Source organism: Sinohyriopsis cumingii, chromosome 14 (genome assembly GCF_028554795.1).
Source record: "Sinohyriopsis cumingii isolate HCF-2022 chromosome 14, ASM2855479v2, whole genome shotgun sequence".
NCBI lineage: Eukaryota > Metazoa > Mollusca > Bivalvia > Unionida > Unionidae > Sinohyriopsis > Sinohyriopsis cumingii.
The window spans coordinates 83,743,311-83,760,894 of NC_142974.1; the positions used below are offsets into that span (position 1 = coordinate 83,743,311).

General features: G+C 41.1%; 1 protein-coding gene and 1 long non-coding RNA gene across 2 annotated transcripts in view; one reads left to right on the forward strand and one right to left on the reverse strand.

Annotated features, from left to right (window-relative positions):
- The window catches only part of LOC149784251 (failed axon connections homolog), a 30,571-nt gene extending 27,051 nt beyond the window's left edge, over nt 1-3,520 (reverse strand). Inside the window, exon 1 of the mRNA XM_089932287.1 lies at nt 3,348-3,520. Within this exon, the coding sequence (XP_089788413.1) occupies nt 3,348-3,361 (14 nt within the window). The 5' untranslated portion in view covers nt 3,362-3,520. The remainder of the gene's footprint in view (nt 1-3,347) is intronic.
- Nucleotides 3,521-3,984: 464 nt separating this feature from the next.
- The window catches only part of LOC149784252 (uncharacterized), a 29,503-nt gene continuing 15,903 nt past the window's right edge, over nt 3,985-17,584 (forward strand). Inside the window, exon 1 of the long non-coding RNA XR_016413819.1 lies at nt 3,985-4,188. This is a non-coding gene — a long non-coding RNA (uncharacterized LOC149784252). The remainder of the gene's footprint in view (nt 4,189-17,584) is intronic.

Genomic DNA, 17,584 nt, shown 5'->3' on the forward strand with positions numbered 1-17,584 from the left:
CCATAACGCACAAATATTTCTTAAGATTTATCTATTTATTTTCATTATATAAAGCGATAACACGAAAGGCGTGTCATTTCTCTATCAACTCTGATCCCTGATGTATGTACATTAGTAATTTTTTGACGATTAACTTTCTCGTTGCTTTTATCTAGTGCTGTAATGTTCTGTTATTTAGAACATTTCTGTTTCATCTGGTTCTATCTATTTAAAATATACACAATATTATATTAATTATACTGATTAACTAATGCATCACTGTGCATGAATATATTTGTTTAAATCATAGGAAAGATGTAAAATCTCACAAATTACAGGAACTTCACGGAATAAATGTTTGATCATGCTGTTTAAATTTTCTCTTGCGCGCATAAGTATCCGCCCTTATATCTCGTGTGAAGATATGAGTCAGAACTTGAGATCTATGCTCGACCAATGGGTGGGTATAAGAGAACGTTTGCAGTTGGTCCGTGGTAGTTCTCGGTATATTCCCACAAAATATATATATACTGTGGTCACTGGGTTGCCGAGTGACCTAAAGCACTTGCCTTTACCGAGCACTCATCTTATTACCCCGTCCACGTCGGTTCACGTCTCGGGTCCGGCCAATGTGGGTATGTTAAAGCTTGCCGGTAGCTTACCGTGGGTCGGTAGACCACCAGCCATATTAAATTGCCTAACTGGGTCCTGGTTTCTCAATACCGATATCTCTGCAAACGACTACACTGTACAACGACAAAAACAAATTTATCCAGTCCAGTGTTCAAATGTTATAAGAAACCATCACAAATACATAAAATGCCACCTAATCACCACTAACATGTACATTCATAATTGTTCGTATAAACGTAAACTGTTTTCATGTTAGTCGTCTGCTCGACATACCGTGCAATCCAATGTAGAAAAGCATACGGATGCATGTCCTATTCACCGACCTTACAAATGTTGTTGTTGTTGTAGGGTTTAACGCCATTTTTCAGCTCACGATAGGCTATACATGGCGGCCGGTATTAATGGTGGAGAAAGAACCCCCTTATATATGCTGCGATATACTGTGTTTAATCTTACTGATTAGTGACAATTGTGACAGACAGCTGAAATGAAGCAAGCACCATCTTGTAAAGTATGAAACGTCTGTTATGTCTTACTTGATCTATTTTTGTTTTCCTTAATTTATTCGCGCTTTTTAGCGGGTGAGTGGCTTCTCTCAAACTAGATGAAACGCACCCTACATCAAGAATAGTTCTAATGCATGCAATAAAATTCAATATACATATAATTTATGCAAACAACAAAGGTTTATTTAAGATAAGTAGCTATTGGCAAGCATCTTCATTACCTTGACACTGTTGATACCCGAATATACAGGTTTTGGCGGATTAATACCTATACAAGAAGGTGTCATAAAAGATGTGATGAACAGAAGTAAAATGTCAACAAGCAAATCAGTCATTGTATATTATGTATTTCAGGTATGTTTTGAAACATATCGGTACCGACCATAACTATACTTTCAATATGGAAAGGGGTCCTGAGTAGCCCAGCAGTCTAAAGCGCTCACCGTTACGGATCACTGTCATCTCACCTCTGCGTGGGTTCGAGTCTCATGCTCGGCTAATGTGGGTACGCGAGAAAGCCTGCCAGTAGCTTCTCGTGGGTTGGTCGTTCTTCGCAGGGTTCTTCCTCCACCAGTTATACTGGCCACCATGTATAGCCAATATGGAAAGTGTGAAAGCCGCCTGGTTACATGTATGCGTGTGGATGACAGCAGCCACTCAAGAGACCGGGTTGAATTTAAGAAGACCAATATGGCAGCCCTCATTTTTGGCATAATGATGTTTGCCACGTTCACTGTATGCAATGCCCAATGTATATGAAATATGTAACGCTCACTGCATCTTCGTTAATCCTCATGCAACACGATAATCAGAATTCAATAGCTCAATACTAGTTCAATGTCCGACCTATTACGCGTAAAAGACCATACACTATTTCTTATTTTACCTCAAATAAATAAACTTTCCGCACAAAAAATTGTACCTGAACATTTAAATAACAAATTTGTTAAAATTAATAATAAATAATTAAACTCGTTGCGTACTATACACGAGATTTGATTATACCACACTAACCCACCCATACAGATTATTCGAATTACCAACAAGCCTTAAAAATGGCGTTACACCCACAAAGCAACGAACAATCAATTACAGGATGGTTGCTTTTTAGAAGATATACGGTATGAAGCACGATACAGAGGAATCTATAGATATATACATATATATTTTTTCTATATTTTTTTTAATGCAGCCTGGAGCAGTACGTTGGTGTGTTAATGTCGATCAACACTGGTGGCAACAAACATAATACTGCGTTTCAAATAGCACGTAGCCCTCGGGATGCATTCTAAAATGTAGACTGCATCGTTTGTAAGTAACATTATACTTACACCGCTATACAATTATTTTGTTTAAATGAAAGGTCATGGTCGATTGCTGATCTAGAATCCAGACGTGTAGACTCGCACTTGTATTCGAAATGCAATCGAGAGACGGATGGACGCACGAGAGAGAGAGAGAGAGAGACGGACGTGGAGACGGAACATGTGAGCGATATATATTGCAAATAAAATGTTTGAGTGAGTGAGTGAGAGTGTGTAATTATTTACGATCATATCGTGAATCTATTAAAGGGAATTTATTCTAACCCTACGTTTGCGAAGGGGTTTGACTGTTTAGTTAACAACACATACAGAAAACGCGACTTTAAATATGGTTCAAATGTAACCTAAACTACTCAATACACGTTCGCAAAATATTCAACTATAATTTATCTTATCCTGTAAGACACGGCTGCAAATGTGAACCAGTGTTTCACCTGAATTCACTTAACATTATATAATGCTTACATAAAATAGAGAAAACATACATGTTAGGAGATCTACTGAATCAAGCGTTGCAGAAAACTTGATGGCATATTATATTCATGGCGAGAGGCCGTTATACTGATAGATTATGGTGACTAACTTATGAGTCATGGAAGATCGTCTGCAATCTACACTACTTTGTGATTTAGCCCAAACTGCCTCACCAATCAAATCTTTTTTGTTTCAATTTATATATTATACGTTCCTCAAAGCTGATATACTTCTCAAAACTTATCTTGAAGCCTCATATATTACTACGTAAAATGGTTGCTATAACTTATTTTACAGCCTTATTATGCCGAATAAATTTACAATGCGCGTTTTAGTGCATAATTTAATAGAGTTGATACATTTGCGCATGTTGGACAAACAAAGGCATTGCATAAAGGGAAATTCCGTCAACATACAACTAAATTCTTACCTTTGTCCGGGCATCTTGAAAATCTCCTTGTCGCACTGACCAATGTCCACTGACAACTGACCACGCCCGATAATATGTCCTGCACGTTGCTTGCTTGTCGCACAAGAGCACAATTATCCCGGAACTGAATATCACGCCGCTCACAACTACCGACTGGAACAGAGTGAGGAGTCTGTGAGTAATATAGAATGGGGCGCTTCAGGGGAAAATTCAAGCACCAATGAGGAAAAACTATTAGTCAACTAGTTTCCAGTCACAAGTCATACCTAGTTTTCGCTGTTTACTAATGTTATTGAGGTTTGTTTAACTTGTCAAAAACAAAGTGAAATAACTTTGTATGCAATGACAAATAATATATAAACACATAGTTCGAATTCCATCCTCTCATATTACATAATACCATAGTAAGATTTTAATGGCCGTGTGCACTGTTTTGAAATTTGTAACGTTTGTCTGTTCGTAGTATTAAAAAAAAATCTTCAGGCGACCTTTGCATTCAGGCTTTATATAAATATGTAACCAGGATTATGTTATCTATGTACATGTTACTGTTTGTATGTCTGTCTGTCTGACCGTCTAATCGTATTTTATTGCTAATTGGATACGACTAGATCACTTGAATGTTTCTCCGTTTTCTTCTCTACTTCAATGCCATATTGTCAGTGACTAAGATGCTTTGGGTGGGGGTGCGATTCTGTCATATCGTACATGTGCGTAGGTGGATTGGTTTGCATCTAGAGGAATGAGAATACGGTATTAAATGGGCGTGGAACGCTTCGTACATAGAGAAGTTCGTTGGTGTGTAAATGGGGTTTTGTAGACACGTAAGGATATCTGACAGGTAAAAACTTTATATCTTTTTTTGTACCTTGTTGTATTTCGTTGCATGTTATTTGCGGTTTCCCTGTCTTTGTGTCTGAAACCATGATTAATGCATTCGTATCCGCTGGTCTTTTTAAATTTAGTTTTGCTTATCTCCGTTTGCATCAACTTTTCATTGTTGCTCGTGTGGTTGCTTTGTTGGTTGATAGTTTGTTTTTAGGGTGGGGTTTGTTGTTTATCTCGATGTGTTGGGGGGTGGGGGTGGATGAGCGTGGAAGATGGTTATTTCGCAAGATCCTAAGTCCTAGTCACTGGCCTTTAGCCATTTTTTACTCGCGTTTGCCTGACTATAATGCGCAAACTCAAGTCTCCAATATACGATCTAGAAAACGATCACTTGATTAAAACACTGAGCTGGTCTCTCGAGATTGCCTATTCCGAATTTCGAGAACGCCAACTGTTTTCACGTTGCGTCCCTGTCTGCTTAGCATTTAGTGATATTTCACGAGGTATGGAAATCGACAGAGTGTAAGAAAGATGTCTATAATGTGGTACACATAGATCATGTATCTGAGAATTATATTCTGGTTAGGTCTCCCGTGTACGCGTAATAGAACCTTGAGAATGAGAAGCGTTCCCATGAATGGCCCTGCCAGTTCAATACACTGTTCATATAGCATGCCCGTCGAATCGGAGAGGAAGGTGGGTGCAGAGCCTTCATTCCCTCCCACGGAAAACGTTTATTTTATTTTATTTTTATATTCTATTTGATTGATAAATATATACAGAGAGGTTGCCTCCAATGTTCACTGTGCTTCACACACAGCCCATCTATACGTATTTCATCTACTTCTTCTTTGTCTCCTGCCATGACTATTTTTCTGTTGATGGGTCTTTTGGTGCCTCTACTGCTTTGATATTCGCTGCGTTCACTTTTGTCGTCGCGTGCTACCGTTACCTAAAACGAAAAACACAAGCATTTCATTCGGTTTGAAATGGAAGGTTATATAATGCATATCCATGCTCTGTGCCTATTTGTATATGCTGATTCAGATAACGTACATTTTTGTTGTTGTTGTTGTAGGGTTTAACGCCATTTTTCAGCACACGATAGGCTATACATGGCGGCCAGTATTAATGGTGGAGGAAGAACCCGGGAAAACCCCGGAAAGAACCACCGACCCACGAGAAGCTACTGGCAAGCTTTCTCACATACCCACATTGGCTGAATCCGAGACTCGAACCCACGCAGACAGAGGTGAGATGGCAGTGATCCGTAACGGACAGCGCTTTAGACCACTCGGCCACTCGGGGCCCCTAGCAGCAGGGAGGGCGAACAGACCAAAACAATTTTACCAGTAACCCCTTCCAGGAAATTATTCCTCGATAGAGGGCTTATTTCGACGAAATAAACCATTCTATTCAGACCACAGAACAAAAAAAAAATATCTAAAAAAATTCGAGAAACGCTAGCGTGCGAGAAATGCTTCGACGCCAAGGAAACATTTTTATGTTAGCGGAATTAAATCATTGACAAATAAATAATGGCAAATATCGGAGAAGCACTTACTACTAGATTAGCTCGAGAACGTCTCGAAGCAATTCAGAAATTTCTTCCTATCCGTGATAGTGTCAGACAAAAATTACAACTAAGACAGCAAGCACGGGAAGTCTTTGCAGAATCCGCGGAGGAATTATTTAAACCCGTGACCAAAGCTACTGAGAAAGTTACAACTGTCATCAAAGAAGATCTTCTTCCGGTATCAAAACAAACTGCGACGCAGGCTGAAAAAATAGCAAGAAGAACTAAACAGACAAAGAAGATTTTACGAGATCTTCCAACTGATATCGCTGCGGCTCAACCTCCACCTGAAGGTACTGACGTCGCCGCCGGGGAAGAAAAACCAAAATCAGTAAAAGAAACCGCAGAATTGATTAAAAGATTTAAGGAAGATTTTATCGAAGAAATTAAAAATACTAAAAGGGAAGAATTACCTAAAAAAGTATTACACGGTTTATATAATAAAACTAAAATTTTAACCCCCACCCATGAAAAAGCATCTGATGCTAATATTATCAAATGGATATATCGAATATATACAAACAAAAAGCAAGCTAGAGATGATGATCCAGATTTTATAAATTTTCATGAAGATTTAACAAATCTTCATAAGATACTAGTAAAACAAGCAAAAGAAGAACAAGCAAAACAAAAACAAATAGAACAAAAACAACCCGCCGGGTATCAACTTCCTCCACCTCTGCAACAACAGCAACAACAGCAGCCTTCTTCTCGGCAGCAGAAACAAACTCGGCAGCAGAAAAAACAACCATCATCATCTCAGCCACAACTTCGGCCGCAATCTCCAGAGGAAGAATTTCACGACGCACCAGCCGCTACTGGTAGTGGTCTGGGAAATAATTTTATTTGTCCTGATAATATCATCAATGACGTATCACGGTTGGAAGTTCTCATCGGAGGAAGACGTGCCGGAAACAACTCTCCGGAAATAATAAACGAAGCCGCAGATATCTGTCAACGACTATTTCAGCGTGGCATCATGGATATCAGCATCTACCGGGGGCTCATTGATGAACTCACGGATGGTTACCACAGCGACTAGTAAATTTAGTTAGAGAAACAATAATTAAATAAAATGATACTACACGATTCTTTTCGCAGACCAAGAAGTGTCAGAGTAGTAAACTCACGATTACCAGTATACGAGGTTGTTTACGGAGATGGAGTCGGTGATGTTGTTAGGGATTTAGTCACAAGAATCGCTCCGAAAGCTGGACCGTTAGCAAAACAATTCGCGATGAAAGCCGCTGATGTTGTCAAGGATAAAGCCATTGGCACTGTTGGTAGTCTTGCCGGAAAAGCATTTCAATCAATCAAGGATCGACTAGCACAGCTGATACAAAAAAAAACCCCAGTCAAGAGGTTGGCGCCAGTAAAACTACCATCCACTGAAGCTATGCCGGCAAATGTTAGTAGCGTAGTAAATAAGGCCGTAAATCAGAAATTAGCTGAGATCGCAACAGCGGGAATTACCTCCAAAGCGTTGCAAGATAGTGTAACTGCTAATTTGATAGCTGGTAGTGGTTTCCGGTGACGATAACATTTTAATTAGACCATCACAAATAATAATAATGTTTGCACGAAAATCCAATGACGCGTTTGATATGTCCAAACCAGTACTTAAAGATGATTCTGTACGTGATTTTCAATATTATTCTTATGAAGCACGTAATCCTAACCAACGGGGAAGAATTGAACTACAGGTCCAGGATACAAGTAGATACTTCTTGCCCGCTGAGGCCTTCATCGAAGTTGAAGGTAGGCTTTTAAAGAATGATAACACTAACTACGGGATCGGCGACCGAGTTGGATTTGTTAACAACGGCATCATGGCGTTATTTAAATCCGCTATTTACATGATAGATGGAAAAGAAATTGAAACAATTCATGATAACGTCGACGTTGCCACAACAATTCTCGGGTTGGCGAGATACTCGGATGATTACACCAGATCAGCCGGACCATCAATGATGTTTGCAAAGGATATAACCGACAGCCCCGAGAACAGGAATGTAACAATGAATGCTGGTGGTACCGAAGTTGCATCGATGAACGAAAATTTTAATTTGGGTTTTGCAACACGTAGATCGATGTTAAGTGGAGATGAAGAGTTCTCAGGTGTGATTCCATTGTCTCACATCTTTGGATTCTGCAGAGATGTCCACAAGGTCATATTCGGTGCCAAACACACAGTTGTACTTGTGCGAAAACCTGATGATAATGACGCTATCTGGCGAGATGCTGCTGTTGCCGCTGGTCAAATAATACTAACTAAACTGTGGTTGTGGATGCCAGTGTTGTCTCCGTCAATCACCGAAGAACAACGACTGTTGTCTTTTATGGACACGGGCGGTAAATCACTGCTATCCTGGAAAACAACAACCACAGACGTTATTCAAGGTGATCACGGCGGGTTGTTTACATGGCATATATCATCGCAACAAGGAGTATCAGCACCACGACATATTTTCATTGCATTTCAACTCCGTGCTAGAATAGGTAGCCAGGAAAGAAATCCAATGGTATTTGATACACTTGGAGTTTCTGAAGTTTCGTTGAGAATAAATGGGCATCAGGAGCCATCTGAGGATATATTAATAGATTTCGAACATCATCGTGTCGCACGCGCGTATCATCGTCTGATGTCATTTATGGGGCGCGACCTTAATGTAGACACTGGCCTGCAAATATCACAGCGAGACTTTATGAGTTTATATCCGATTTATTACTTTTCGCCGGAACATCTTGATCTGGTTAAACAATCTGTTGTCGACCTACATTTCCGAGCTCGTGTAGGTGTTCCTGCTGGTGATTACAGAGCGATTACTGTCATACTCTCCGATAAAGCAATGCTGCTTGAAGGTGTTGGCGGACGAATGAGAGTTATTGACGCTCCAGTAGAAAATATGTAACAATTAGATTAGTTTCTGAAATATAATGTCATACAGTCATGTTAATGTCACCTTGACTTCCGGTCAAACGAAGAAATTGCAATCGAAGAACGCAAGCACGTGCGGGACATCAATAACACTAAAACGAGATCAACTTGTTGGTGGTCCAGACAAGCTGTCGTTGACTAATACTCAGATTAAACATTTTAATAAGGCACTAACAGCAAAAACCGGTGTCCGACTTAATTTCTCTGCTGCAGCTATCAAGGACATGACTAAAACCGGTGGAATATTTCCTCTTCTCGCAGCAATACCGGCGTTGATTGCCGCGGCAGCACCAGCCGTAGCAAAAGCCGCAGCACTCGGTGCAGTTGGAACAGCGGCCGGAATGGCACTTAAAAAGGCAATCGGAAATGGATACAAAAAAAAAGGGCGCGGTCTAAGACTACCAGGAACTCCGGCATCATGGTACCCAAAACGGGTTTAAAAACGCTTCGTGAGACGCAGTCTCCAATGAGCAATTTTGATTTATTAGATGCTGTTAAAAAATTGCGTATAAAACATTTCAGAGGTGTATTCATGCGAGATCAATTACCGCAACGACCAAATAATCCAGAAACTGGCATTATCAATCTCGACAACAAAGACGGTCCTGGAACTCACTGGGTTGCTTACGCGATCGATCCACGTGGAATTATCTATTTTGATTCGTACGGTTTAGCACCGCCAGTTGAGTTTCTCAGGTATGTCAGCAGATTTTATAATGTTCCAGTGTGGCAGTCGACGCTACCAACACAAACATTAATTGATCCGCCCATTTGCGGAAACGAGGTTTTAAATGTTCTTGATGCAATCTCAAGAAATCTGGCAACGTCTCCGCATCGAGTAGTGCATGAATATACCGCATCGAGAAATGCTTAGCATTTTCATGCTCGCATTTAAAAAACAGCAATAACAAATAATGGTAGATATTTACGGAAGACCTTTCACAAGAAAAGTCAAACCAAGCACAGATGCTGATCTCTCAAAATATGCGACCCGAGATGAAGTCGATAATCTTTTGAATATAGCTGGAGTTGACCCAGATGAAGTTGCTATTTTTCAAGACAGGCAAGGAAAACTAAGAACGAGCAACATTAAGTGGAATGATATAATTCGCAGAGTTCTTGGAGCTACCAAGGATAACTTCGTTGCATTTAGTGATGGCGGCCGGATCAAGGACTCGAATATATCAATCGCAAGCATCAAAGACAGTATTGATAAAGGTGTTGACAAGTGCGTGAAAAAAGACGGTGACACGATGACAGGAGAACTCAGCATGAATGGAAACAAAATAACCGTACTCAGAGATCCATCCTCGAACGACGATGCAGCAAACAAACAGTATGTGGACACAGCCGACAGCGTCATAGATACCAAATTATCCACGTTACGAGCTGAGTATGATGTTCATGTGACCCAGTTTGGAAGACTTCGCAGAAACGTTCTTAACACCGTAGATGAGTTCTTCGGGAAACCTAATGCCGTCAGTATGAAACTCACCGAAATTAAGGAAACATTAGATAACGTAGTAAATGGAATTCCGCAGATAATGGAAAAATTTAATTTAATTAAAATTCCTGCCGGAGTAACCCCAAAAAACCTTGTGTGTACGATAAAATCAGGAAGGGAAACATGGTCACAACAAAACAAGACTATTACACATACTGCAGATGTTACTGGAATATACAGACTGACAGTACTCTCTGCTGTAGAATTTAAGATATCTACCAGACATGATTTAACTAGCAAGTTTTCCCGAGTTGCGTCTGTGGTGATAAACAAAAGAACCGAAGAAACTTTTACGCTGGAAGCCGAAAATCCGGAAGGATTAGCCACAGTCAATTACTGTATTGTCTGGAATTTGTCGCCGAAACACCTTAATTGGTCACCGGGTAAAGTAATAATGGAAGCATCCGCGTATAGATACAATCAAGTCCGTGAGTGGCAATCTGAGTTAAAAACTGTCATCGACGCGACGTCCCAAAAAGTAAAAAAATACCGCAGACGCATAACAGTGTTAGACATTATGGTTTATTCAGTATCCGCCGTTGTTGCATCCGCGGGAGTAATACTATCAGCGGTCACTCCGGTAACAGCAGTAGTCGCTGCCACGATCTCTGTTTGTGCGACCACAACCACGGCAGAAGTTTTCGGCATCATAGCAAAAAAAATATCCTCGTGTGCTAACACAAAATTACACGATTACACGACAAAATTAAATACAGCCACGACCGCATATCTGAAATTATCATCGCTGATATCATCATCGTTAGACGTGCAAAGTAGCGATGCTGCGTTGATATCAGATTCTGAATTCAAACTAATGTCAGATGCGTACAATGACTATTTGAAAACTAAACAAATAAATAATGTCACAAGAACTGCTTCAGCAAATAGTCACAAACACAACACCGGTAAGGACCACAATGATCTCAGTGTCCTCGACGACACCAGAATTCGGTATTAATTTTCGAACTCCAATTCCAGTGAGCGAAATCGCGTTAGCAAAGCTCAGTGTGTATCACAGCTGGCCCAATGTCAGGTCGGAATCATTTGGCGGTCAGCAGCCGAATAATTCGTTCGTGTTCGGGAAACCCAGCGCGGACCCACAACAACGTGAATTTGAATGGGATACAATTACACTCCCCACTGGGAGTTATCAGATCGAAGAAATCAACAATGAGATACAACGCCAAATAAAACGAATCACCGGCAAGGAAGCCAAAATATCTGTGACCGCGCACGAACCAACGCTGTCTGCGGTCATTGAAATCTCAACACCGGGATACGCCGTGGATATTTATAAAAGCTCAATCAGGTCCGTATTAGGATGGCCACAAATACAACCGGGGTTTGAACAGGGTCCACCAGAACCTAAAAATTCGGATTTCGAGACCGATAAACAAGATCTACACGACATTTTCGCACGACCAAGGACCGACAGACTTGGCAGACGTCAATTTCCACCACTATATGATGAAGTTTATTTCATGGATACCTTCGAAGACGGGTTGGGGTTAGGTTTTCACAGAACCGGGTCTCCCCCCGACAGTGGTTTCCTTATTATACACGTGACCCTGGTAGAAAATATATTTGATCTGATCAAACAATATCATCAAGAAGAGCTAAGACTATTGCGGTGGTATTTTCAAGAGTATATTTCTTCCAGTGATAAAATCGCGACTCGTAATAAAATTATCACTACCATAGAAAAACTAAATAAACTCGCATTCTTGATGGAAATTACAAATCAAATAGTAATTCAAAGATTTTTGGTTGATCCTACCCCGGACAGAAGAATAAAATTTGCGACGTTGTATAAAATCTCCGTGGAAGATATTCCCGGGTTTAAACTCCCCGGATATAATGTGCCCGAGTTAAAAAAATCGGTTCAGGATCTCATTGATAAATCTTTTAAAGATATTCTTGCCGCGTACACGCGAACAAAACCGCAGCCGGTTATTCTCAAGCACGACAACAGTACAGCATCCGATGGCAGACACATCTCACCCGGGATCGTAAATATCACAGATGTTATCGCGGTCAATCTTGTATGTGACGTCATCGACGGTAGCTACAGCGCATCAGATACTACGACGGCACAACAGGGGTTTATCCTGTATACGTTCACACCAAGAGACCCCCCTGGTTTTCTGATTGTGCAAGAACCAATCAATCCCGTCTATCTACGGTGTAATAATCCGTGGTTGTCAACGATAAATTTCAAACTCACCGACCAACGGGGGAATTTGTTGGACCTGCGTGGCGAGACTGTCTCCGTGAACTTACTGGTGAAATCCTGAAACTCGAAGAGTTTCCAAATTGGAAATGCAAAGCATTTCTGGAAGAGTTTCTCCTCGAAGAGTTTCTCGTGCTAGCATCGTTGGAAACGCTATGCGTTTTCGAAAACTCTTTGAGTTTCACGCATTTAAAAAAAAACGGTTGTATATAATGTGTGAATACATTCACGCACGAGTTCATATTCATGATAAGCAAATTCTTTACGAGGCAATAAAAACCGCATTTGAAAACTCAAAGAGTTTCTCGGGACAACCTCCGGAACAGTATTTCCCCGTTAAAATAATCGTTGACGTGTATGGCAACGAAGACTTCTTGTTAACTCCGTCACAATTGACGCAGTTACAGCAAAATCATATGATCACAGCTTGGTGTCAACGAGAACAGATCATGAACTATTCTCATTGTTGTATTGATGCACCCGCGCTCGAGCAAATCCTGGAAGTCTAAGGACTTCTCATGTAAAACATTTCTCTGGCGATGCTAGCATGAGAAACTCTTCGAGTTTCCACGCTTGGGCAAAAAAAAATGTATTATTTTTTTTTACCGTGAAAATGTACAAAGCGTGAGACACTTTCATACTTCGTCGACGGAGTCACAAACACTAGTACCCATTTCCGTGTCAGAACTCGAAGAGTTTTCGAAACTCGAAGAGTTTTCGGAAGTGTTAGCGTTTCCAAGATTCTTTATGTGACCTTGTAGCCGTCGTACCCTGGTGTTGATTAATTTTCGAGTCTCATATTGTTGTGACAATTCAAGCCTGATCTTCTCAACTGCGCCGCACAGTGGAACGAATTCAGATACCTGATCGTCAGTTATCGACGCAAGTGACCCGTAAACGTAATTCTGTATATTTTTAATGAACCTATAACACGCGGCGAGATTGTTCTTGCCGGCGCTCAACGATTCAAAATCTGACATAATTGTTTCAGCGTTTAGTAAAATATTAAAACCACGCTGTTGCAATTTTTCGAGTTCAACAATTATGACATTTATGTTTTCGTGATTCATATTATTATATTTTTTATATTTTTAAATTGCATGAGAGTGTTTACGAGTTATCGTCGAGGATAAGCTGTATGTAGGAAAATGAAATATATTGTTTGAGCTTTTTTGAAAATGCTGTTTTGTAGATCCCATTTGCGACTCGTTGTACCGAAGGTTGACAAATACCGAAATATTTGCCAGCTGCGGCCATTGATTGAAATATCATTTCTTGGCCGTCTGTATTTCGAGACTTAACAGCCCGTTTTCCAACTGTTTTACAATGACCTGTGTTACCCAGTAAGCAGTTCTTGCGTTGCGTGACCATCCGAAGATTGTTTATGGCATTATTGGTCGGATTTCCGTCAACGTGGTCAACGACAAGACCCTTAGGGATCAATCCATGGAAACATTCATAGACGAAACGATGACAGAGATAATCTTTTCCTCCAGCATGGAATTTTAGATAACCGGTATTGGATACAACACCGATTGGTTTCCGTCGCCGGCAGTGTCTGACTGTACCATCGTGTGACGCTTCATAATTTGGGATAGTTGGATGTGGAACAAATTCTTGTTCGGGGGGGAATTCTTGATTCATTATACTATAAGCAAATCATTTGTCTAATTCATAATTTGTCTGAAAACTTATTTATGTAATCACGCTCCGAGAGAGTGTTCGAGGCTGGATATTTTTTATCATAATACCGTTTTAGTTCTCGATAGCGTTTTCCACCACACGCTGAACATAATTGCGTTTTTCCTCGTACTCCAATGCCGCATCTGATACACGGTATCGGTCCTAGACTCCCGCCGCGGACCTGTTGAGCATGTTGTCCACAGTATTCGCCTCTGCAACGTCTGTTACACGGCGCTGATGAATTTAGTTTGATCCACTTGCATGAGAAACTCTTTGAGTTTCCGTTCATTATATATAATATATTTGTCTATTTAAATACTTGTCTTAATTATAATAATGAGTTTTGAAAGACTATCCAGAATAAAACCCGCAGGCGGTCGATTCGATCTTGACCGGTTAACCACTGATCGTCGACGAAGAGAGTTGGCAACGGTAATTGGTGTTATCAAGGATGCCAAGGAAGAGTTTCGTCGTGATGGTGCCGCACACACGTGGTCTTCGTATAAAATTATCCCCGGCGATGCTAGCATCGCTCATCGAAGAGTTTCCCGTGAAAACTCCTTGAGTTTCATCATTGATGGTACCATCAACGATACAATCGCGCGTAATATAATTGAGTATCTCGACGATAGAAGATATTTCGTGCAGATAAAATTTATTGTTGGAGTCGACGACGAGGGAACCCGAAAGTGGATTATCAGAGACAAACTAGACCCTGTTCTTGATGCCAGGCGGGGGAAAACCGTTCTGTTAAGTAAAGACTCAAACCCGGGAGTACTTGTTGGGATTGATAAACCGTATTATGCCAGAGCGTATCCTGTGACCGCGGTCGTTTATGGAATTTATCCGATAAAGAAACCACGCGTTGATAAACTCGCCCCGATGAGGGTGTCGCTGACAGAGTCAAGGATGAATTGTGTAGCTGAGCGAGTAATGGAACATTTTAAAAATGCAATGCGAGGAAACGGCCTAACACCGCTAAGACAAACTAAAATAACAGCGTGGGCGACACGAGTAGCGGATAAAGGAGCGTCAATAAATGATGTTGCTGAGCTAGAGCGATTACTAAAATTTCCTATAACGGTTTCATCGTTAACCGGTGAGGTATTGTATGCGTGTAAATATGATTCCCGTGGAGCACCAATAACTATTATCGATCATAACAGTCACGCCTGGTCTGTCTCGGTTAGGATATTCCCGCGAGACCGTGTTGTGAAGTATTATCCGGAATTGCCGAGCGGAACCGCTAACGGGGAGAGTGCGAGGCACTCCATGTTTGATTTTATTTATCAGATAAGTAAAACCGATCCGGTGTCTGTGTGGTTATTCAGAAGTAGCGAAGATGGAGAATATGATCAGTTTGTGAGACCCGACGGGGAAATATACAGAACAATGGCGTTACAGCACGAAATGAAAAAACTCGCAGAAAAATATCATGCGACGGACATTGATACGTTACTGACACACTGTTTTACTGTCCCCGGTGTTGCCGCACATGTAGCCCGGGAACGAAATTCATGGAGACCAACTCCGAAAAGTTTTCTTGGGGATATCCAACAGAGCTGTGTCGAATACGGACACGGCGGTTTGTGGAATACTCGATATGATTACCGCGGTATGATATCCGTGGACATGACGGCGTGTTATCCAGGAAGTTTCCTTGGGCGTGGAGAATGCAGCGAATATTTTAAACGGTTTGGCCACGTTACAAACTCGATGACAAGAGTTGCTGTAAACGGACCATTACCTGATTTTGACCTGACAGGATTTGCTTGTGTGTCGTCGTTTAAATTCGCTAAGGATTTACATCCTGTGTGTTATGTTTGGTTTGGCAGACATTTCGTTGAGAAGCGATGGGCACCGATAGTGTTATTGCGATACATGCTTGACAGTCGAATACTGTTGTCGCTGACGGTCAGCGAAGCGATTATATGTTATTGTCGTCAAACCGAAGTTTGGTTGCCAACTCCAACGCGAGAAGAAGACATCGAAGATTGGTCACGAGAATATCCAGAAACTTTTATCGACACTATCATCGAGAAAGCTCCTGAAGTACTTAAAAGCAAACTTGGAAATGATGAAAGCACAGCAAAAGATCTAGGACGAATAATAATTGGGAAATTCACTCAAGGTGGAGCGTATGATCATAAACAACATCACAGTCGATTAATCATGGACAAGACTGAATTGGATCTTGTTGTCGCTGATGCAGCCGCGAACAACATGTTCTGTAACCGCGAAGATGTGTTTCTGTCAAACGGGGAAAAACTAGGAACTGTTTTTAGTTATATCGACGGAGAATCATCTCAGTACACACATTTGAGATCTTCGATGCTAGCTTATGTATCCATAAATTTGTTGTCGATGATTAATAGATTCCCTGTTATCGCAGTGAGAGTTGCAACGGATTCATTTTATATCGATAAAAAACACTCAGCGCTGTTGGATAATGTTATATCGGATGATCCATCGTGGGGCTCGTGGAGAATAAAGAATGAAATGTTACAAGGATATTGCGAATCAGCTGACGTTGAAATCAAGGATGAGTATCGCAGCGCAGAAATATCTTCGTCGGGGACAACTTCGTTGTTGCCGCCGGTGCACGATCCTGTTACAAGACACAAAACAGTTTATCTGAACGGCCCTGGTGGTTCTGGTAAAACAACTCGGGCGATTGAATTATTTAGAAACTCTGACTTGGTCGTGCTGACTCCCACACACAGACTTGCCAGGGAGATGAGACAACGGGATGTTAACGCGTGCACGTATCACAGTTTTTTCAAATACAGCGGCGGCACGTGGACACCTGAACGAATGGGAACGAAATATATTCCCGAGAAAATCATCTGGGATGAGATAGACACTGTGCCGTTAGATATATTAAAACAGTTTCTGGATTGGTTGCTAAAGAAAAATACCGCAGTGGTGATGTGCGGCGATCATGGTCAACCACCGCCATTTACAGGTGAATCTCCACACACGTGGCTGAAAACTTTCGCAGATTATTATGAGGAAATAACTAACGATCACAGATCACTCGATGAAACGCTGAAAGAGTTTAAGGCGTTGATCAGGCTACAAACCAATAAAGTCCAGTGTGAGATAATGCGTGAAATAATTCCAGAGACGGAGCTGAGCGACTTTTGGGAAACGTGGAAACCAGGTGATCTCATAGTGGCAAGTAGAAAGATAGTCAGGGACACGCTTCAGCAGCAGTTATTTCAGTTACATCAGAAGAAATTTCCCATGCTGGCAGTGCCGTTGTGTTATAGACCAGCTGATACGCGATTGCAGAATATTGATGTTGATATTCCAGGGCGCCTGACTGCGTCGGGTCCGGAGAAACAAAATTTAGTATTAAATGATATTGTCACAGTTGATGTTGATGCTGTTGAACAGGCACTGAAAATGAGCAAATCCCCGTGGACGCTAGGATACGCTATGACCATCCACAGTTCGCAGGGACTAACTATTTCAG